General features: G+C 36.0%; 1 protein-coding gene across 1 annotated transcript; it reads left to right on the plus strand.

Moving 5' to 3' along the window:
• Positions 1-5,825: 5,825 nt before the first annotated feature.
• LOC143633542 (uncharacterized) lies at positions 5,826-8,559 on the plus strand. The gene is made up of 5 exons (XM_077101825.1): positions 5,826-6,301; positions 7,107-7,204; positions 7,291-7,356; positions 7,438-8,213; positions 8,356-8,559. Exons 1-5 carry the CDS (start codon positions 5,919-5,921, stop codon positions 8,362-8,364), a joined length of 1,332 nt encoding a protein of 443 aa, XP_076957940.1. The 5' UTR covers positions 5,826-5,918; the 3' UTR covers positions 8,365-8,559.
• Positions 8,560-22,441: the final 13,882 nt, after the last annotated feature.

Consider the following 22,441-nt stretch of genomic DNA (forward strand, 5'->3'; position numbering starts at 1 on the left):
AAATTTAATGCAAAATATAAGTTTCATTTAAAAAAAAGAATTATACCACCATCTTACAAAATGAAAGGCCACAATTATATAAAAAATGTACCAAACTACCAACTAGCCAAATCCTCTTGAATTAGAAAACAAAAAAACAAAATTTGTGATAAATAAACGAATGGTGATAACAAGATAAAAATCATAAAATGACACAACCACACCATATCTTGCCACGTGTCATAAATCTTATCCTAAACACACACTATATTCACAAGCCACACTCCCTGTCTATCTATCTATCTACTTGTCTCCGATCACCATGGCAGCAGCCACCAGGCTCACCAGAAGTGTAGCCGGCTTCCTCGGCCGCAGCACCACCACCTCACCCAGGGGCGGACCTACATAGGTCCCATCGGGGTCCCGGGACACCAATGTTTTTTAAAAAATACTTAGAGACGGTATACTAAATTTTGTAAGGACCCCATAAAAATTAATACTTGGAACCCATACTATTAAGGCTAAACTGGTCTAGTGGAAATTCCCTTGTTTTTCTTTGAGAGGTTGCAGGTTCAAGCCTCTCCATACTCAGTTTTTGTTGTTTTTTTATATCATAGTCAATATTAGTTATTTAGTTGGGGTATTTGTGTTTTTTTTAGTTTCTCTCATATAGTCATTATCACCATCCAACATATATAATAACAACATGGGTTTTACATATTCTTTTATTAATTATCTTATGTATGTATATTATAATTAATAATTTATTTGTGTAAGAGTTAGTTTTTCATGTCTTGATTATTTATGTAAGACCATATATATATATATATATATATATATATATATATAGCTTATGTTTATGTTTTTCGAGTATGAATAAAAATGAATTAAAAATGTATGTTCTATCTAGTTTCTAATCTAGATTCTTTCTACTTACTCGTTTCCAATGACACCATATTTCCGTGTTTTATTATGTTACTCGTCTCGACCCGACCCTAATAACGGCCGACCTGAAAATTTTGTAAACCGAAAAAGTTGGGACCCCGTCGACAAAAAATCCTGGGTCCGCCACTGACCTCACCCAAAACCACCCCAGTCCTGTTTGGACTAAAGTCAAACCGTGGAGGAGTGAGGATGATGGCGAGCTACAAGGTGACCCTGATCACACTGGACGGAAAGAAGGAGATCGAGTGCCCTGATAACGAGTACATTCTTGACCGTGCTGAGGAGTATGGGAATGACGTGCCTAGCTTCCTCATGCAGGGCTGGTGCTTGCTCTTCCTGTGCTGGCAAACTCGTCTCCGGTACCGTTGACCAGTCTGACCAGAGTTTCCTTGATGATGGCCAGCTTGGTGCTGGCTGGGTCCTCACTTGTGTAGCTTTTCCCACTAGTAATGTCACCATTCAGACCCATAAGGAGGATGATGAGTTAATGGATGGTTAATTAATCAATCAATCAATCAACCTTTTTTTTACTAGTTTTTATTATTAATAAATTTATAATAAACATGTAATGTAATGTAATGTTTTGTTACATTTAAGTCCACTTTTATTATTATTGCAAGTTGTTACTTAATATATTGTGCTTTAGACTTTTAGTTTATCTTTATAGGCTAACATTTGCCTTTGTTGTTGTTATACCACATTGAAATTATAAAGGATGATAGATTTGTGGATGAGTCTGAATTTTCTTCAATGGTTTGTTGACATTGAACTTCTTCTTCTTCTTGTCATAAGATTTAATTTGAATAAATCTTGTTGTCACTTAATTCAGTTGAAATGAAACTTAGGTTATAGAGAATGCAAATCTTGGTTTGCTTATGATGTTTATTGCATGATAAAACTTTATGTCACTATGTAATTACAAGGTTGATAAAGTGGATTGAGCATGTGTTATATGAACATAATGTGTAACTTTTTTCTTTAATTTTTGCATTGAACATGCAATTTCCTTCAAAAGACTGGCGGAATTGTAGTTATAATATGAGTATATAACAATAATCAGTACAAGCTTGATAATGTAACTAGAGTGGAGATAATTGCAAGAAGTAAGAATGTATATTGCAGGGATGTTCTTTCCACCTTTACACACATGTGGTATTTATGCCACACATATTTACTATGTAGGAGACAATGTTCTAGCACTGGTTTCAAAATTGTGTTCATCCAACTATATATGGTAGGAACATCATACATTCTTACGAGGCTTTTTTTTGTTTTTCTTTATGTGCACGCGCGAGTCATCTTTTGCATCGATCATATAATGGTTGATTGACCAACCCATAATATATTTAGGTCTCAATCTCAAATGAATTTTGCCAGGGCCGGCCCATAGGGTCGAGCTCAGCTCGTTTTGTTCTTTATTAATAAAGTTGGTTTAATATTTATTAATTAGTTTTTATATATATTTATAATTATATTTGTATATTTATTTTCATAATAAATTTATATATAAAATAATATATGTTATTTAGTTATTTTTTCCATAAAATTATATATATATATATATATATATAAAATATATAAATGACAGACACTTTTAGGCTCGAGCTCGATAAGTGAAGCTCGGGCTCGTTTAAGCTCGGCTCGATCAAGCTTTTTCACGAGCCGATCTCGAGTAGCTCGCGAGTAGCTAGGCTCGTTTGCACCCTTGATGAGGACCATCACTTGATCACCACGTAAAAGTTCACTGATCTCTGCATGTCACCCCTACCTGATGACCATCTCCCAAAAAGGTTATTTTCAAAGTTGGATCCGCTCCATCCTTCTCGACCCCCTGTCACAAAACTTGGCTTCTTCACCCACCAACCCGGAACTCCCCTCTCATTGCCCTTCTCATTTATAAAGTTTGCTCTGCCTCTTTCCACGTTAGTGTCCATAAAGCTACAAAACAACCTCCTATGACATATGCTCTTAACCAAATAAAAAAACACGTGGTAGCTGTTTATGATTTAAACATAAATTTGGGATAATTGACTTGTTATGTTAAAAAAAAAATCTCATATGCTCATACTAACGTTTACTCCTTCAAACACACTAACGCAATGTTTGTTGTTTAGAGGCAAAATGTATGTAGCTTGCGTATCACATCTGCAGACTTCTGTATAAGAAAAGGTTGACCAAACCTCTGCAGTCTGCAAGAAAATACTGTTTGTTTTTTTAACATCTGCAAGCTGCTAAAATAAAATGAAATTTAAACAATTTTTCAAGTGCTCAATTCAAACCAAAACATAAAAAAATTTTCCAAGGCACAAATTAACTTAAACACCAATTACAAAACAAAACAAAACAAAACATAATCGGTTACATTACCCATGGGTGGAGATTTGTCGGCGGCTGTGACATGTAGAAGGTAGTGCGACGAGAACTGCGGTGGTTGTCACACCCCCATACTAGGCCTAGGCGTGTGACTCGATAGTTGGTACCACATATGTAAATAAATCAAAGTTACGGTTAATTAGCGGAAGACTTATAAAATATAAGGATCAAAGTTATAAAATATTTACATTACAAAAGATGGAAACAAGTTCCATTTGTGTTTACTTGTTTTAAGTTTACAAAACCACCATTTTAGCTATATTAACATTTAACAAAAATTATCCGAGCCATCGGATTCGTGAGTTTTCGTCCCTTAGCTCTAATCTTGGTTACCTGCAAAATGTTATAAAAATACGTCAGCAACGAAAGCTGGTGAATATGCTGACGCGAAAACATTTTCTTTTACTTTGTTACCCCTCGAGGGTTACGCGTGCCTCGGCCCATCTTGGCTTAGGAATAACAAAGTTAAAACAACCATTATAAACTCGAGCCTCTACCTAGGTCACCCCGGCAAGACACCGCAGCGTCCCGACGTACTTAGGTACCATAAATATACACAAGGTCATTCTCACTCGAACATAATTTGGTTTGGCCCATCGTGGCTGGAGGTCGTGACCAGGCGTGGTGCGATGTGCCCACCGCATTTTACCACATGTGTAAGGATCCAGACAAACGTATACTACAGCCTGAGGGCTAGGCTTTTACTCTTTTTAATAATGTTTTTAGAGACACTTAGTCTCATATAAAGTTTTACACATAACACGTTTATTTATTTGAAAACAAGTTTGTAAAAGTGGGGCGTATTCACCTTTGATCGGGATCGGTTTCCAACACCGTCCTTGTGTAACCTTTCTTGCTATCTCGCACCTATAGTACGAGTATAACTTTTATTAGTCGGATATATACAATCCGGCTTAAGACATTTAGTCTTATTACCTTGATGAATCTTTAGTTCATTTCTTTTACTTTAAAACCTTTAGTTTTAAAAGCAATATTTATAAACCTTTAGTTTATTATAAAAACCCGACGTTTCTTCTTTTCTAAGAAACGTATTCTTTTTCTTTTATCATATAAGAATATCCTTTATTACTTATATAATATTCATAACAAAGAATTATATATATTTCACACACACACACATATATATATACACACACTTCCATATTTCTTTATTTTCTTTTCTTTGTTATATAATTTCTTTCCATAAACATCGAGCATAATTCCGACTTAGGGCATTAAGCCTTTATAATATTTTATTATTATTTTAGTCGGGTAGTAAGCCTTACCTTTTCTCGGCTTAATATTTTCTAGATACTCGAGCAGCACTTCTACGCCGCTTAGTCTTTTCAACACTCGCTTTGATCGCCACTTCACTTCGGCACGCAAATCGAGACATCAAATCTTCTCGGCACGCACTTCGAGGTGATCTTCGGGTTGTAAGAACGACACCACCTTCTTGCTCGGAACGTCGTCGGGGAGTGGTACGAATATCGAGGTATGGCACGTTTATCGAGGAATCGGGCACGGTTTTCGAGGTGGACCGTTGGCACGAATTTCGAGGTTTAGAGAGAGAGTTGTAAGCTGAGTTTGGTGTGAATTGCGAAGACCCCGGACTTGCTATGTATAGGCAAAAATTTGGATCCTATCGTGATACGCGATAGGCTCCTTGTCACCCATCGCGTAGCGCGATGTAGCTTTGCATCGTCACCACGTAGGTCTGCCACGTGTTGCTACGTGGCAGACGGTGTGCCACGTGTTAACACGTGGCGGACAATGTGCCACGTGTCGGGACACGTGGCGAGAGGTGTGCCACGTGTGGACGCGTGGCAGTCTTGTGCCAGAGGTGTCGGGACACGTCATCGCGATACGCGATGACGTAGGTTCAACCAGCGATCGCGTATCGCTGTTGACCCTTCCAGAAGGTTTGACCAAGCCCCATCGCGATACGCGATGGCTTGTCCCTTGTCCCCATCGCGTAGTGCGATAGGAAAAGAAAACAGATTTTTCATTTTTAACTTTGGAGTTTGAATTTGGCAGGATTAGTCCCTTAACTTTGGAGAGTTGTCATTTTTGGCCCAAAATTCTCGTGATGTTACAGTGGTTGGGGACTTAGGGTATAGGTGAGGGGGTGACAACTGGGTGGGTGGAGGTGAGGGGGCGACTGTGGTGGGGTGGAGGAGAGGAGGAATCGCTGGTGGTGGGGATGGAGGATGACAACGAGAATGAGGAAATTGCAGATGTTTTTTTTTTTTGTCAAGGATTATGGTTTCAAACCATGAAGAGGTAAGAATATTATAGCCCAGGTCTTCTAGGATAAAATGACGTTATACCTTTTTTTTTAATAAAATGTCTTTTAAAAAACAAAAATACCGCAGAAAATTTAAAAAAATTACGTATAATTTACGCGACGCACGCAAAAGAGAACAAGAAAACATTTTATAAAATAAAAAACAAAAACCACTCAAAATCAAAAATGGGCCTTACAAATTTTAGAGACTAAAAGATGAATATTGAAACTTAAGGGACCTTAAGAGCAATAAACTCAAAAACACCGTGCATAAAAACAGAACCTTCTCAAATCAGATAAACCCCAAATACTAAAACCCTAGTTTTGCAGACTGATGGCGGCCACCGTTCTCCGTCTACGGCGATCACTCGCTCTATCCTCCACTCTCCTCAACCACTCCAAACTCTTCTCTTCCTCCGTACCATCCATCGCACCACCGTCTTCTTCTTCTACATCCACCACTAGCCGGTATGACGTCACTCGACCGAAACACAACAACAGTCATCCGTTCCGATTCATTTCGTCACGAGCTATGTCCTCTAGGTCCAGATACAACGATGATATGGACGGAGACCAGATCAGTCCTGATGCCATACTCTTCGAAGGCTGCGATTACAATCATTGGCTGATTACTATGGACTTTCCGAAAGATCCTAAACCGTCGCCTGAAGAAATGGTGGAAACTTATGTTCAAACCGCTGCGAAAGTCCTCGGAAGGTTGTATTTCTGTTTGTGTAAATAATATATGCATACTCTAGGGTTTTAGTATAATGAATTGTGCTTTAGCGAGTTTCTAAGATATTATAGTTCCTTTACATGGTATTTTGTTACCGGTTATCATCCGACCTTAGCAGAATATCGATAATTGACATCTATCTCATTGGTTTTTCTGATATCAGTTTTTACTTTTTAGTGTTTAATAGTGTTTTGTAAGATGCAAAAGGTTGACTTGTTCATGGTAGGAGAGTATATTGAATTATTAGTGTTAAATTGATTTATATATATATAAATAAATTCTGCACGATATTAGAATTTCTGATATTCCACCGCGATAACCGGTATCTCAAATAGTCAAATATCGGTCATTGACCGACAGGCGATATTTTTCCGCATTACTGTATATAAATTAGCCTTTTGACATATAATGACCTGTGCTTCAGTTAGTTTTTAAGATTCTATAATACTTTTGCGTCTGATTTTATTAGGGTTTACTTTATGTTATTCTATGACTCGCAAACGGGTTGGGCCAGAACTGGTAATGGGTCAAACATGTTGAATGCGTAAATTATAAATAGGTTGTTTTGGTTCGGGTCGGAACGAATCTGGGTATATGTAAACTGACTGTATTATATCTGTGTAAATTAGGGCGTTGGTATAATGACCTGTGTTTCAATGAGTTCTTAAGATATTATAATCCTTTCACATCTGACTTTGTTAGGGTTTAAATTAAAATTGCTTATTGTTGTCAACTTGGTTTTTAACTGAGTCTTGGTTTTGTTGTACTGACATCTTATGATTGCAGTGTGGAGGAAGCCAAGAAGAAAATCTATGCTTGTAGCACAACTACTTACCAAGGATTTCAAGTTGAGGTATCAGAGGAAGTTTCAGAGCAGTTTAAAAGTATGTTTTCTGTTCTACTGTCTACAATTACTGATGCTGTTTGCTGTTGAATGCTGATGTTTATAAGCTTATGCTTTTATGAACAGGTATATCCGGGGTCGTATTTGTATTGCCTGATTCATATATCGATCCTGTAAACAAAGAATATGGAGGTATGGTTGATTTATCAATTTATCAACAAATAATTTATCTATTTTTGAGCTACGTTTTTAATTTGTATTGCATATTTTCAGGTGACAAGTATATTAATGGAACAATCATACCCAGACCGCCACCTGTGCAATATGGTAGACAAAGTGGAAGGTATAATGATAAAAACAGAGAATATAACAGACCACCAAGAGGCCAGTTTGAGCAGAATAATGCATCTGGAGGACAGGGAAATTATCAAAGAGGCCCTCCGCCTTCTAATCAGGCAAATTACAACCAAGGTGAGCAGAGAACTTTTCCTCAAAGGGACCAGGGAAACTATGTACAACCTGAGCAGAGGGATTTTAGAGGGCAGAGTGGTAATTTTACTCCCCAGTCTGGTGGAGGCTACAACCAAGGAGGTGGTGGAGGTTACAACCAAGGAGGTGGCAGAGGTTACAACCAAGGAGGTTACAGGCAAGGGACTGGTGGGCAATATGATAAAGTTAGAGGTGGAGGTTACAGGCAAGGGGCAGGTGGACAATATGGCGGCGGCGGCGGTGGTTATGGGCAAGGTGCAGGCAGTCAGTATGGACAAATGGGTAGTGGGAATTACGGGCAAGGCACAGATGGACAGTTTGGTCAAGGTGGTGGTTGGAATAATGGTCAAGGTGCGGGTGGTCAACAAGGTCAAGGTGGTGGTAGAAATTACGGGCAGGTAAGTGGTGGAAGTTATGGGCAGGGAATGGGGTATGGTGGTGGCAATCAAACTTCAACACAATATGGGGAAAATTCAAACTTTTCACAGGCGGGGCAGAGGGGCAGCTTTGGTGGGCAGCAAGGGAACTATGAAGGTGGTAATGAAGCCGAGGCCATCAAAGTATGATATACTCATTCTTATTTTAGTAATTACGACTCGTTTTTAATTGAACGGTGTATTTGTTTTGCAACTTGGAAAGTTTGAATTACTATGAAAATTTATATATTTACCTTAACTTGTGTCGGTCATTTTGTTTTTGCAGGAAAGATGATTAAAATGCTGATGAAAGTAAATAATCCTTTGGAAGGAGTGTGCTAGCTGAAGCAGCGATAGTGAGTCGTATTTTATTTTAAGTCGTTGGTAGTATGCTGATCTGTATTATAATGGTAAGACTTTTGTTGGTGATGGTTTTGATCTTTAACTTCATACCTCTTGTTTGAATCGAACCACTCGTTAGTTCAATGCAGATAGTGTAATATCATTTTGGCAAGATTTGGTGTTTTTTAATGTTCCTTATTCTGCATACAAATTAAGTTCTGTTTAGCAGCAGTTAATATTGAGCCCTGCCTGCGGTGCGCGCATATAATGTATATATGTGTGAACCCTCGGGTGGGCAAAAGTAAAATTGCACTAATTTTGACGTTATTTTACTAATCTCGTGAAAATAACGTTAAAAGTGGCGGAAGGTTAATCAGGCATCATGTGGTGGCGTTGATAGCCGAAAGACAAGGGCACATGCACCAATCAGCCGGTGTCCCGATGATTGAGTGCTATGTGCCTTATGTCCAAGGCTTGATGCAAAACTACTATCGAGCCGGGGGTCTCACCGGAAGCAGCCTCTCTATCCCTATGGGATAGAGGTAAGGCTGTCTACATCTTACCCTCCTCAGACCCTACAATAGCATTGCTATTGGTGGGATATACTGAGTACGATGATGATGATGATGATGATTAGCAGCAGTTAATAAAAGGATTTCATTATAAAAGTAGTTTAGTAGGTAAAAAGATTACTGGAGGATGGAATGTCATAGTAAAATCAGCTTTAAGTAGAAAACTATGAGAGTCGTGTGTTTGATCCGTTAGACTTGATCGGGATCTACCCTCTAGCTTTTGTAAATTATCTAAGTAAATGGTTGTTAGCTTTCACCAGGTGACTGAGTGCACATCCGATTATCAAAATGTCACATAACTCCGTGGTGACAATCTTGAACACAACACCATAAAATCAAGAAATTTTCATGTGGTTCATAGTTGTTAAAACCTTATGTGATCCTACATCTGTTAAGGTAAGTCTTTTCGAAACCAATATATAATTGCGAATCTGATGGGGAGTCGATGTTGAATCAAGAAAATCTCTGCTGATCTAGCATTTCACAAACACAACCCCCTTTAAACACACTTACAGTCTATTCTCCCAAACTATAATTTCACCAATATTAGATTATCATCACATGTTCTCACTCGTATAAGTTGCACACATTATACTTTCAAAGTGCATGTAACACATCTGTATACATAGTGTGATAGCCATTGTGACCCCAAATTCCGAGCCACTAGGTCATTAGCCATGTGGAATCCAATCGGGTCAGCTTAGTTGGGTTCATGTGGGTTCATCACCACTCCAGCAAGCGTGTGATGCTTCATGCACCTACGTTCTTATTTTCCGATGTTTTCAATTACCACATTTGTTTTATTTTCTTTATTTTAGGTAATTTCATTTGGTATTTTTAGTCCGTATTTCTTTTCCTATATACTGTAGAAAAAGATGGAAATGCCAGGAGTTTTACAAAAAGAATGTGTTAATTTTATTTCATTGAATTGTGAGTTTAGGATTGATCTTCCAATGCTAGTTCAAGGTTAGTACACTTGAACGGTGTTCTGTTCTCTGGAATCTAGATTAGGTTGAGTGGTGATTTTCTGTATCTTCATTCGATTAGTATCTTCTAAAACTCGTATCTCATTTAGGTTAGTTACGTAAACTAGTAACACGCCTTTTTGTCATATTGCTTGAATATCATAAGACCAAGTAACTAACCAGGGCTGTCCAAGTAACTAATCCATACGCGCCATGTATAAATCCTGAGTTTTACATAAACATCCTAAGAAAAGGCTTCCATATGAGACTTAAAGTACTCACGTTTTGACTCTGTCTAAACTTAGATATAATTTTGTAGAAAACTTCCTATATTTTTCTTTACTATTTCCACAAAGATTTAGAGTGTGTTTGGTTGTGGAATGTTTTGGAATTGGAATTTGCGTAGAAATTAGAATCTAAAGGAATTGGATTTTTGAATTTAAACATTCCAATCTTGACGTGTTTGGCGTATGAATTGGATATGATTTTATCACTTACATTCAGTTACATTCCAATCTTGACGTGTTTTGCGTATGAATTGAATACTAACATATTATATTTCTATATGTATTTAGAGTTAACTTGTGTTTTCTTATGTCTTTGACAGCTTCGAGGTTTTTTTTTTGGTCTTTGATCACTACATTTTCTCCTTGTCTGTCTTTTAAATTAGCTTATAAGCATTGTTAAGATCCATACCTAACTCATTTTCTGAGCCCAATGGAATAGAGCCCAAAGTCATACAAATAAGGTGTTTGGACCGATTAGACTATTGGAACAATTTAGGACTAACCTAGTTATGATAGTAGATCTAATAAGGTAATGTTATCAATAAAAAAATATTATCTTATTAATATTAATATATATATTAAAAAGAGGAATTCTTACTCCTCACGTAATCACTATTCAATTTACTATTCATTTTTAATTACTTTTCATTTTTAACTTCATTAATTTATATATATATGGGAATGTTAACGTGCAAATGAAATTAACGTGCTAAACGTGAGAATCAAGTAGAGTAATTATATATACAAGTAAAGCAATTATTTAATAACATTATAGAGTAATTATAATAGAGTAATTACATAATTACTCTACTTTTTTTTGAACAACTAAAACAATTATGCCTCAAAACATGATAAAGGGCCTTAACCCAATCAAGCCAAACAATATCCTTATGACCGGTTATATCTATATTTACTTGACTTAATTCTCACGTTTAGCACGTTATTTTCATTTGTATTTGATCCAAACCCTACCATTTCTTATAAACCTACCATTTCGAGACTATATCCAAGGTTGACTCATCGATCACAGTGAGACCGTACTCCCCTGATTCGCGGGAACCAGATAGAATGCGTAAACCCTCGCCCCCTGTCGGGTTCGAATCTGGAATAAATCTCTGATTCATCCCTTCATCCAAATATCCTTCGAAATGGTCTAAGTGAGAATCGAACATGCGTCTCCACTAAGTAAGGGCATGCCTCTTACCACTAGACCAACCACCAACCTGATTTTTATTACTTAACTCTAACTTTATTATTTGTTATCATTTATATATGTTTAAACTTTTAAAATTACAATAGAGGTCGGTACACTATCAGATGGTTTTATTTCTATATTTTACTTTTTATTCCAACTAATTATAATATTTAACAAACTATATTTCTAAACCTTAAACTTGGGCAAGTGTCCTTTTACATGTTTTATTTGTCGGTTAAACGATTTTCCTAAATTTGCTTTCGTATTTGTTATAGTTGATCTTTAAAATGACCAAAACCTCAAATGTTTTTATATCCGTGTCTCAATGTTTGATACCACGCCTTTAAAACATGGTTTTTTAGCTTACTAATTCATGTTTACCGATTTGTGATGGTATTGTCGATACTAAACGAATTTGCGTCGGTGTAACGTGTTAATTTTTTGCTCTACATATAATTAGTTGTGTTTTGGCATTGACGAGTTTATTTCTTTTGTTTAGTTTTGATGCCATAACCCAATATGGGTTGATTTCACGTCAACTCACAACGCGTTCCTGGTTTAACGTTTTTACGCATGTTTTTCTGTTCGGTTTAATGGCCCCGTCGCGAAGCGCGGGGTCCTAAATCCTAGTTAGTATTAAAAACAAACATCTCACATATGTGATGCGTGAGCATCATGCAAAGGCTTTTGGGATCTACACACATTAAAGCACGTTGCACATTGTAAAACCAATATGGCATCACAATAATAGGCAATAAAAACATAATCAAGTAACTTAGTAACATTTGTATCGCATATATGCACTAGTGGTTGTGAAAGAGGCATGTTAAGCGTGTTACAAAACTTAAAAGAATATTGAAAACTTTTGTAATGTCCAGTGTTGATCAAGCCCATGCCGTGACATAAGATGATGGTGATAACGTATAATACAAGTTTGGTCCTTTTCTTTGATAGGAAAAAAATCAATGCTTTATTAGAGAAATCACCCAACAAAGAAATGAAAATGTAGCATACAAAATGGTCCTGAGAATTTTAGAAGTTAAAGAGGATAAAAGATAACATATGATATACAAAGATCAAGATAAAGCTACATAACAACGGTAAAACTAAAACACACTTTAACGCTACAACCTAGAGAGAAAAAAAAACAACCTGCAACAAATTTAAAACAAAGTGGTATTGTTTATCAGTTTCTCTTTTTGGTTTATTCGGTTTTATAGAAAGAATAAAAAAAATTAGTTGAAACCGTACCGAGCCATAGGGGCGAGACCAGGAAAGGGTCAAGAGGGTACATTAACCCTCTGGTTCTAATATTACTTAAGTAATAATTAGGTAATGGTTAAAGTAATTTACTGGCTAAGTTAAAATTATAAACTGGCAGTTAGTATGTAAGAAAACTCTGTCCGTATGTTTAATTTGTTGTTAGGACATCTTTTATTCCTTACAAACTACCCTGACGGTTTATTATTTTGTAAAATGATTAAAACTTATTGACGGTTTTTTACTTTGTAAAATATAATCTTATATATATATATATCTTACTACTCTAATAAATAACTACTACTACTACCACCACTTGTCACACTCTCATCAATTCTCATATTTTTTAACTCATTTTTTAGAATATGGATCCAACATGGGTCATTACCCACCCACTTTATTGTTATTCAAACATACTATCTTTTATTCTAATCAAACCCTAAATCCCCTGACTCTCCCATCTCCATCACTACTATCGTCATCTCCCCGGCCGCAGCCACCACCACTACCGGCAACGAAATCGCCCGGCCGCCACCACCACTACTATCGCCTCTCTACACGGCTGCCGCCACCACCACATCCTCTATGTTCCTTTGCTGCTTATTATCAGCCACAAAACCTTGTCTCGCCGCTTCCAAAATTCCATTACACCGAGATGTTACGCCGTAGTGCTTCCAGATCTGTCTCTGCATATCGTTCGCTTGCTTACGCGGAGAACATGACTGAAACAAGGCCTGGATCATAGTCACAGGGCTCTTTGCACTGGCGAGAAAAGTATTGGACCTAATACAGGTGTTCCGCTTCATTTGAAGATATATTATATATCTAATTATTATTCATTTTTGTATCTGAGCATTTATCTTCCCTGTTCCTTTGTTGCTCATTATCAAGTAACGTTACAGTTCCCTCAATATTAAATGATTCACATAAAACAATATTGTTCAATTATGTGTATGTGTTCATGTTCGGCTAAAATTAGATGAAAGAACACGAATATGGCCCGTTCATCTTTTTTTTTTATTAATTTGTTGTTTGATGCCGATTTATATATATCTATAATAAAGCTTAAATTTTGTATTTGTTGTTTGATACTAGTTTATCGCAATTGCCTTCTATTTCTGGACTACTGCAGATAATTATTTTACATGTCACATTAGCTTTGAACTTCTCGATTTGGGTCAATTGTCAACTCATGTTTGGATCATAGAATTCGCGTTTGACGGTAATTTATTTATGAAACTATATTCATTATTCACTCACAAACCAACCCGTCCCAACCCATTCAATTTTACCAGTTTACATATCAAGTGCTAAATGGAGCATGGAGCATGAAGTTCTTGATGCAACAACATTGACTCAGGTTTGCAAATTATATGAAATTTCGAATATGCCATTGTTTTTATGTTCTTGTGACTGAAGGTTAGTTATTTTTAATACTATGCAGGCTGGTTTTGTTGGTGATGATGTTGAATCTATATTGCATAAGCTACTTACGGTACCACAATACATATGATTATCTTTAGTTATTATCTTTGATATCTTTACACTTTTATAATACTAGCATAATTGCCCGCGCATTGCTGCGGTTTGCGCAAATTATCCCCTCGTATTGCTTTCTAGTGTTTGGTGTGGTGTGTAATGGGTTATCAGTGCGAGCGTGCTGCCACGTGTGCATATGTATGCTGCTTGCAGGAGTGCTTACTAAAATATTGAATGTGTGTTAACTGGCGAATAGTTAGAGTTGACATTTAATCAGGAGATGAAAAAATTTTTCAAGTTAAAGCTACAAAGTTGTCGGTCAATGAATTGTAAAAAGGGTAAAGTGGAGAGCATACGTGATTTGATTGTGAACATGCATACTGGCATATGCATATAAATTGGATAGATGGTGTTATAAAGTGATTGGCACTTAACTTGTAGATACAAAAAAAAATTAGGGCATTAGAAAGTGACAAGAAGGAATGTGATGGCAATTAAGAAAACCATATGACATTGACTGCTTAAATAGCGGGAGAGACAAGGGTCTCAGTGAAGAACACCCCCCCCCCCCCTCACTGGTAAACTGATTAATGTGGTTGGCACATCCTAACGGTTGGGTGACAACCACAACTCATATAGTTTTGTTGTACCATCCATAGCAAACAGTTTTTTGTATGTAACGTAAGGGTAACGAGGATTACGAGTGCAAGGATATTGGTGGGATTGCTGGGTTGTGTACATGGGGATCCACTTGTCTTGGAGCACAAACCATAAGTTGTATGATATGTTGTGGTTTCCATGAATTAGGAGCATGTGCAGGGAGTTGTCAATGTTTCCCAAATGGGCCCTAATAGTTATTTTTGATGGAACAAGAGGGAAGGATATCTCTTTAACCTCGTCCGTAAGCATGTGAAATTTAGTAAAAACGTTCATAAACACAAACCAAGCCTGCGAGACGAAGAACTACAACGAATGCTGGAAACGAGTTCCATTGGACCACATGGAATTCGTTCTGACATCCCCTTTTGTGTTGAAGGGTATTTGTGTCCTTGTTGCTATTTATGTTGAATGATTGTGTTCTGTAATGAAACCCATGATACGTTTAATATGCAAAACTTTGTAGTCATTTGAAGGGTCAATGTATAATCCCAAAGTGTCTGTGTTGGTGTTATAAAGGCCTTGGGATTCATTGGTTGGTAGGCGTTTGTATGCCATGGTTTTGAGGTTCCAAAGAACCAACTCCTTAGTTTGTAGAAGCGTAAGACATAGGAGGAAATGTGCAAGTATATCAATGGCTATGGTGAGTGGTTGGATGGGGAAGTGAATCCTTGATCGAGGGCCATATCAGTCGTTTGACCATAAATCGGATAAATATACCGGTCATTTCTGTGTACCAACAATAATTTTGGTTGGTCTCAACTAAAGGACTTGAAGAGTGTTGTTTTTTAACTTTTTATGTGGACAACATTTGACACCACTCTTTGCAAAGCGCTTTACATTTTGTGATGGCATTTGTTGGTAGGCGTGTCATGATGCAAAGAAGAAGTATCTTGACACCTAAGTCCTGAATGTGTACATCGTTCTTGCAGCTGACAATTCAAGTCTGGATAAATTTGTTTGCAACGATGATAAAGCAATAGTGTGTTGTAACATAAAAATGCAGTGATAAAGTTAAAGGTCTCTAACCGTCTTGCAAAATAGCGACACAAATGAAATATTTATAAAAGGTATACCTCTTTTGTTTTTCAACAACGCCATTGCGGTCGTTTGTTTGTGACTGGTGGAACTGAATGGAAATAATTTTGGCGTAACATTTGAGTAATGAGTGTGTTAAGTGTGGGTTGTAGGCGATGTTTGGATTTTATAAAGGGGGTGATTATGATCGAAAGTTGGGTTTTAATTCGATTATTCAATGACAATAATTATCCATGATGACACTTAGATGATCCAGGCGTTGAGCGTGGTTTACATATATTTATAACTGGATTTATGCTAGATTTCCAATGCGAAAGTTGAATTAAATTCCATTGTTTATTTTTTTTATACAAGATGAAGCATTAGATTGGCGTGTTAGTGAAAATGAGGAAACTTTTTTAGTAATTTATCATGTGATGATTATATTTGTTGATTTATGCATAGGTCGTATATAATTAAAGAACTTAATGTATTGGAATCCAAAAAGTAATGGTAACCCAAAAAGTAAAGAACTCAATGTATATAGTTCGTGTTAGACACGTGAACCGAACACGAAACACATTCACGGGTTGATGTGAACATGATCCGTTTAACCCAAAAGTGTATTATTATATTATTTTAGTATGGTATGAGATAAAAAAAATAAGGGAGGGGGGTTAAATGTAAGTGTAAATAAATATAAATATATCTTGCTGACAAAACACACACACATGTACATAGAGAGATCGAAATGCTAACCGTATGCACATCCTCATATACAATGATTTGATTATTAGGACTCACAAAAATACCTCACCCTAAATCAACTTGAGTACTCCCACATGTTGATTCGTTTTTTCAACGAAATTGTCAATCCTCTATGTCAAATGTTTCTCGGCAGCCTGTTTAAAAGAATTAAAATTTTAAGAAAACATGAGTTTAAAAGCAACACTACATAATTATCAAGATTTTTTTAAAATGATGTCTATTAAAGAAAAAGGAATAAGATTATCGTGCATATATAATCATGTTCACGTTCAATGATAATACTAAAATTCCTCATTAACTACATGCATGTATATGTATGTCATGTACATAGACATAAGCTCAAGCTCAACTCACAACTGACTTTGAGACTTTCTATGTGTAGTTGTAAATGGCTCCAGTTCCACACATGCTATTTTTGACTCTAGACGAGTCATGACAATCTGCTGTAACATTATTTTTATAACTATTAAATTGCTTTTATTAAGGGATTTTAGGTTGCTAATTTGAAATTGCAAGAACTTACTATCATAACAGTTTTAACAGGAGATAATCTGTATCAGATGCGGCCTTATTTTTAGGATACCATAACTGCAAGCAGGAAACCAAAATAATAAATTCGCATAACAACAAATTAAACTATTGTTTTTTTCTAAATAACTGAGGTGTCAATATATAAACCTTATATAAAAAAAGAGCATTTACCATTAAATCCTTACATTACGCCATTCACTACCCACAGTGCTACAACATCATAAACATGTCTGGTAATTGCTTTTAGTCCAAACACTATATCTTCAATAAGAGGATGTTTATTTCATTAAAATTAAATACTAAGATCCAAAAATAATCGGTCCATTCCATCTAAATAATTAACATGAATTAACAAATTACCTTACAAATTTTAAACAAAATAATAATAATAAGTCTAGTCCATTAAAATTTAAAAAAAAAAACAAAATCTCAATTACCTCAGTTACACTATAAAATATAGAGAATTAAATATATTTCCTCCTTTTTTAGCTAGGAATGGTAATCCTTGACCGAACCAAAAGTAATATTTTTCAAAACAATTGGCTGTGACCCAAACTCATACTAATCCATACGAACCAATCTGATTCCGTTTTGCCAGCTATAAAAGATCGCAAGTAGAAATTTTGTCCATTAAAATTTAAAAAAAAAAACAAATCCTAATTACCTCAGTTACACTCTAAAAAATAGAGAATTAAATATATTTCCTCCTTTTTTAGCTAGGATTGGTAATCCTTGACCGAACCAAAAGTAATATTTATCAAAACAACCAGTTGTGACCCAAACTCATACCGATCCATACGAACCAATCTGATTCCTTTTTGCCAGCTATAAAGATCATAAGTAGCAATTTTGTCCTATGGGTCAAACATTCAAATACATCTTTTTGCTAATGGGTCAAATGGGTTGAGAATAACTAAAGTCTGTTGTTTTAATTTTTTTGAAAGGCAGCTATAGTATGTTTTTATAAAAACCAATTCCTACAAGTCATTCAAATAAATAATTGTATACGATACAGAACAGATTCAAGTTCAATTAAAGCAAAATACCTCCAGATTTACACCGAGGAAAATGACGACATATGGTCAAAACTTGGATATAAAATATGCAACTCAATGAAAAATGTAAGTGTTCAATATCCCTTTAACTCATTTAGCATTTATAAATAAGAAAAATAATCTATATGGCTAAATAAAAAAAACATATTCTATAAAAAAATGTGCACCGGCCTACTACAAAAGTATCCGTTGGTATTCTTCACTGGCTAAGTCAAATATAGACAATAGCTTTCTTCATGTCTTGACCCGCATAATTTTTATAAAAAAAAATCCAAATATGCCCTTCATAAGTACTAATCTCAAGCTCGTGATTTTAATTTGCTTCCCTCATGAATCTATCCACTTTTCAGTCTACACGAAAACTGGAGCCAATTTTCTTTTACTGCTCATGGAAATATGCTTCAAACATCAACTATTTTTTCAACATTATTTATAGACTAATTTTTCAACATTCTGCATACTCAAAAGTTTTGTGCATTTAGAATTCCCAAAATGAACCTCAAAATGATTGAAGATATCTCAACGTCAACTATTTATCCATAACTTAATAATTACTTTGTTAATGTAAAACATAACAATGGCCCAATTAGAAGCAAACATACACACACAACTTTGTTCATTCCAATCATCTAAAATTCACACGTACATACATACATATGTCTATATCCATGATCACTGAAACTATTAAATAAACCAACTAATGAGGATTTGAAGGCTTTGAACAAACTTAATGAAGTAATTGATAACAACTTTTATACTCAAGTCTGAGTCATATAACATAATCAAATCAACTAAACAATGAAAAAAGAAAAGAAGAAAACTTGTGTTAGCTGCAATCATCTGAAGGAAGGAAGGTTCTAAATTGTCTTTTCTCTTTCCCATAACCTAAACTCATTAAGCAAGCGAAATCAACAATAAGTAACCGAACCAAAAATAAAAAATTAGAACCAGTAAATTGATGAAAGATTAAACACCAAAAATAGCAAATGGCAACAACAGCGAAATCGCGATTAAAGCAGTCTCAATGGAAGCTGAAATACCATTGAATTTGAGAGTGAGTGTTGAGTTCCATTGAAGAAGGCTTAATATAGTATAAATACTGGAGATGTGTTGAATGCATATTAAATGGATCGATTCAACTTCCTATTCATTGAATTGATAACTGACAAATGATTCAAAGCCTACCATCAATTGAAAAAACCCTTCATTCTAATCTAGACATTCATACCATTACACTTTAATGAGACTTTAAAATCCTTGAATTGATGGCACCATCAAACATAAAGGACACAAGAGTAAATACACAAAACATGACTCTTCATAAACTTGTACGATGTGCTTAAAGAATGAATCGATGGATTGGCAAATTATTTTTTCTGCCCAATTATGAAATGACGTTTCAATCCTCATGCTTTAATTATGAAATTACTCCAGTGCCCATCACTCTTCCTTTATATATAATATAGATATAGATAACGTTTATATATGTTTTGAAGGTTGTTGAATTTAATGTGCAAGCAGCACAACAGGGGATGGTATTAAATTGATGAAGTTGATAAGATAACCATAAAGGTTTATTTTTCCGCGTCATTTGAAATGAATTTTTGTGAATTATATTTTCCGTTAAAAAAATTGTTTTTTTGTTTCTTACACGCTGAGAGTTTAAAATATCAGCAGAGATGTTTCTGGTAAGGGTGTTCAGCAAGCTTTACTTAAAGATGTTGGCAGGAAATGTAAGCAATTAAAGTTATTTAAGATAAATGATCTTAAATTTCAAGATAAGATTGTTACTAACCTTTACTTAAAGATGTTGGAAGGAACTGTAAGCAATTAAAGTTCTTTAGATAAATTATCTTAAATTTCAAGATAAGATTGTCATTAACCTGCTTCATTTTGCATTGCTTGGTTGAAACTAAGTTTGTAACGTATGTTATTTTGTAACAAAGTGTGCTTTGACAACCAAGATGGATTATGGAAGACAAACATAGAGAGGCCCAATGGGTTCTTGCTCAAAAAGCACAGTTTTAAACTAGCTGATATGTTTAACATTCAACCAACTGCAAACTTAGTGTTTTTAATTTGTTCAAATACATGTATGTGTATGTGTTCGTGGTTTTTTTATTTGTCTAAAACAGAAACCGTCATCCACGATTTCACCGACCGAGCTTAAAGTATAATTCGAGGATCTTGGAGACTGTTTGTTTTTATATGGAGCGAGTCGATCTTTATCTGAAAGGAAAGCAAAAGATGGAAAACGAAAAGTATTATTTTTAAACCTTTATACATATTAAAAATTCTATCTTTTTTTACTTTTCAACATTTTCTTGAATATTGTTAATTTCTTTTTTAGGTTCCTGATGTTTTTAGCCTTATGTTGCAGCCACACACCATGCAGTTTACCAACATCACAAAAACTTCAAGCAAGGATATAAGTTGAAAGTTAAAACTTTGTAGTCAGTTAAAGTTAAAACTTTTAGCTGGTTATAGAGCATGTTTTGGTAATTTAAGGAAAGTTTCAGCTCCCAAGTTTTTTGGGTGCATGAAGAAACACTAATCGACCCCGGGCGGATTACGGATAATCTGGGGGTTAAATAGATGTTTCCCACGAGGATGAGGTCCAGCAAAGAAAGTTGTTTTTCAGGTGACCTGCAAAACAGACACCGTAAGCTCGTCACTGAGAAGGGGGGGTTCCTCCTTGTGACCACCCTCCGGTGTGAGAATCAGACTAGATTGCTCTGAATATAAGTGTATATTAAGAGATTGCTAGAGAAGATAAGATAATGAGGTATCAGATCCTGTCCTTACCATTCCAAGGTGTTGGAGTATTTATAGCCGAAGGTAGGTTTCCAAGGAGGTACAGCCGGCTGAATAGTATTCCTGTCCTACCAACAGTGGGTTACGCACAAGCCATGCTGGTTGGTGGATAGGCTGCATCTGATAGTGACAAGGCCGGCTGTATACTGTTCCTTTACAGCCGGCTATGCACTGTTCCACCAACTGTAGGCTACGCGCGTCCCACAGTGAGGGTTGGTGAGTAGGCAGCGGCTAATAGTGACAGTACTAGAGGGTGCTCCTCGTACTGTTGTCGGTGAGCTGTCACCCTGTGATTGGTTCAAGGGCTGTTTTGGTCAGATCTTGTCTATTTTGCCCATACCTTGGCAGGTATAGTACAAAAGATCTTCCAGAAGCATATGGACTCGCTCATTTGGGCGGGAGTATTCCCGCCCTGCTCATTCCTTCAGGTGACATTACTGAAGTATCAATAGTGCCTTGTGCGTGTAGCCTTGCTATTAATGCGGGTAGCCTTCCCTGATGGCTTGTATCCGCAGCTGCGGGAACAGGCGGGGTACTTCACCATTGGGAGGCTTTCCCTGCGAGAACAGCTGGCGTACTGCGCGTAAGGTTTTCATCTCTGGGCATGGTGGGTCCTGCGGAAGCAGTTGGTCCTTGCGCAGACGTCCCTCTTCAAGGTGAGTCTTGCGGGTCCAACTGGGCTCTGCTGGGACCTACCTCTTCAAGTGCAGTTTTTGTCAGTTGGGGTAATGGGCGGGCTTTACCAAAATTTACTTTATAGCCGGTTAAAGTGTTTATCTGGTTAAAGAAAATTTTAGCTGCATGATATTAAATCATTTTTTCTACCTTAGCTCATATTTACTTTGAGTTAATTAGCTTTAAAGTTCTTTAATTTATCATACGTTTAGAAAAAAATGATCATAAATTTTAAGATAAGGCTCTTATTAGCCTGCTTGGTTTTGTAAATTTTGCAACAAAGTAATTTCACAACCAAGATGGACTATACAAAGGCTCAATGGATTCTTGCTCAGGAAACGCTTACGCTTTAAGGGCTGCATAGTTTTAAACTCCATGGTTTCCAATTGATATATGTTACGTATACAATTAAAATAAAATGCGTTGTACTTTTCTTTTATTTATTAATATCTAGTGCGTTGTAGTTTTTTTTACGAATAACTCCTATTAAATAATTTGAATTAAACTTGATTTTCTAAAAAACGTCAATTCTATTAATGAAATAATCAAAACGTCAACATAATATTGCGCTAAACAAGAGTACTAACAATATCATAAATTATGATTTGTCGGTTATGACTTCCGAACTGTCAGTAACGGTTCGGTTAAGTAGGTTTTCTTTCGAACACCAATTTTCAAGTATGTATATATCGCAATTGGTTAATCAATTATCAGCAATTACTTCAGGTTGTTAAATCTAAAAATTTGATTTTCTA

Source organism: Bidens hawaiensis, unplaced genomic scaffold, assembly GCF_021521415.1.
Source record: "Bidens hawaiensis isolate Kalapana, Puna unplaced genomic scaffold, B.hawaiensis_p1.1 tig00000512_1, whole genome shotgun sequence".
Classification (NCBI taxonomy): Eukaryota; Viridiplantae; Streptophyta; class Magnoliopsida; order Asterales; family Asteraceae; genus Bidens; species Bidens hawaiensis.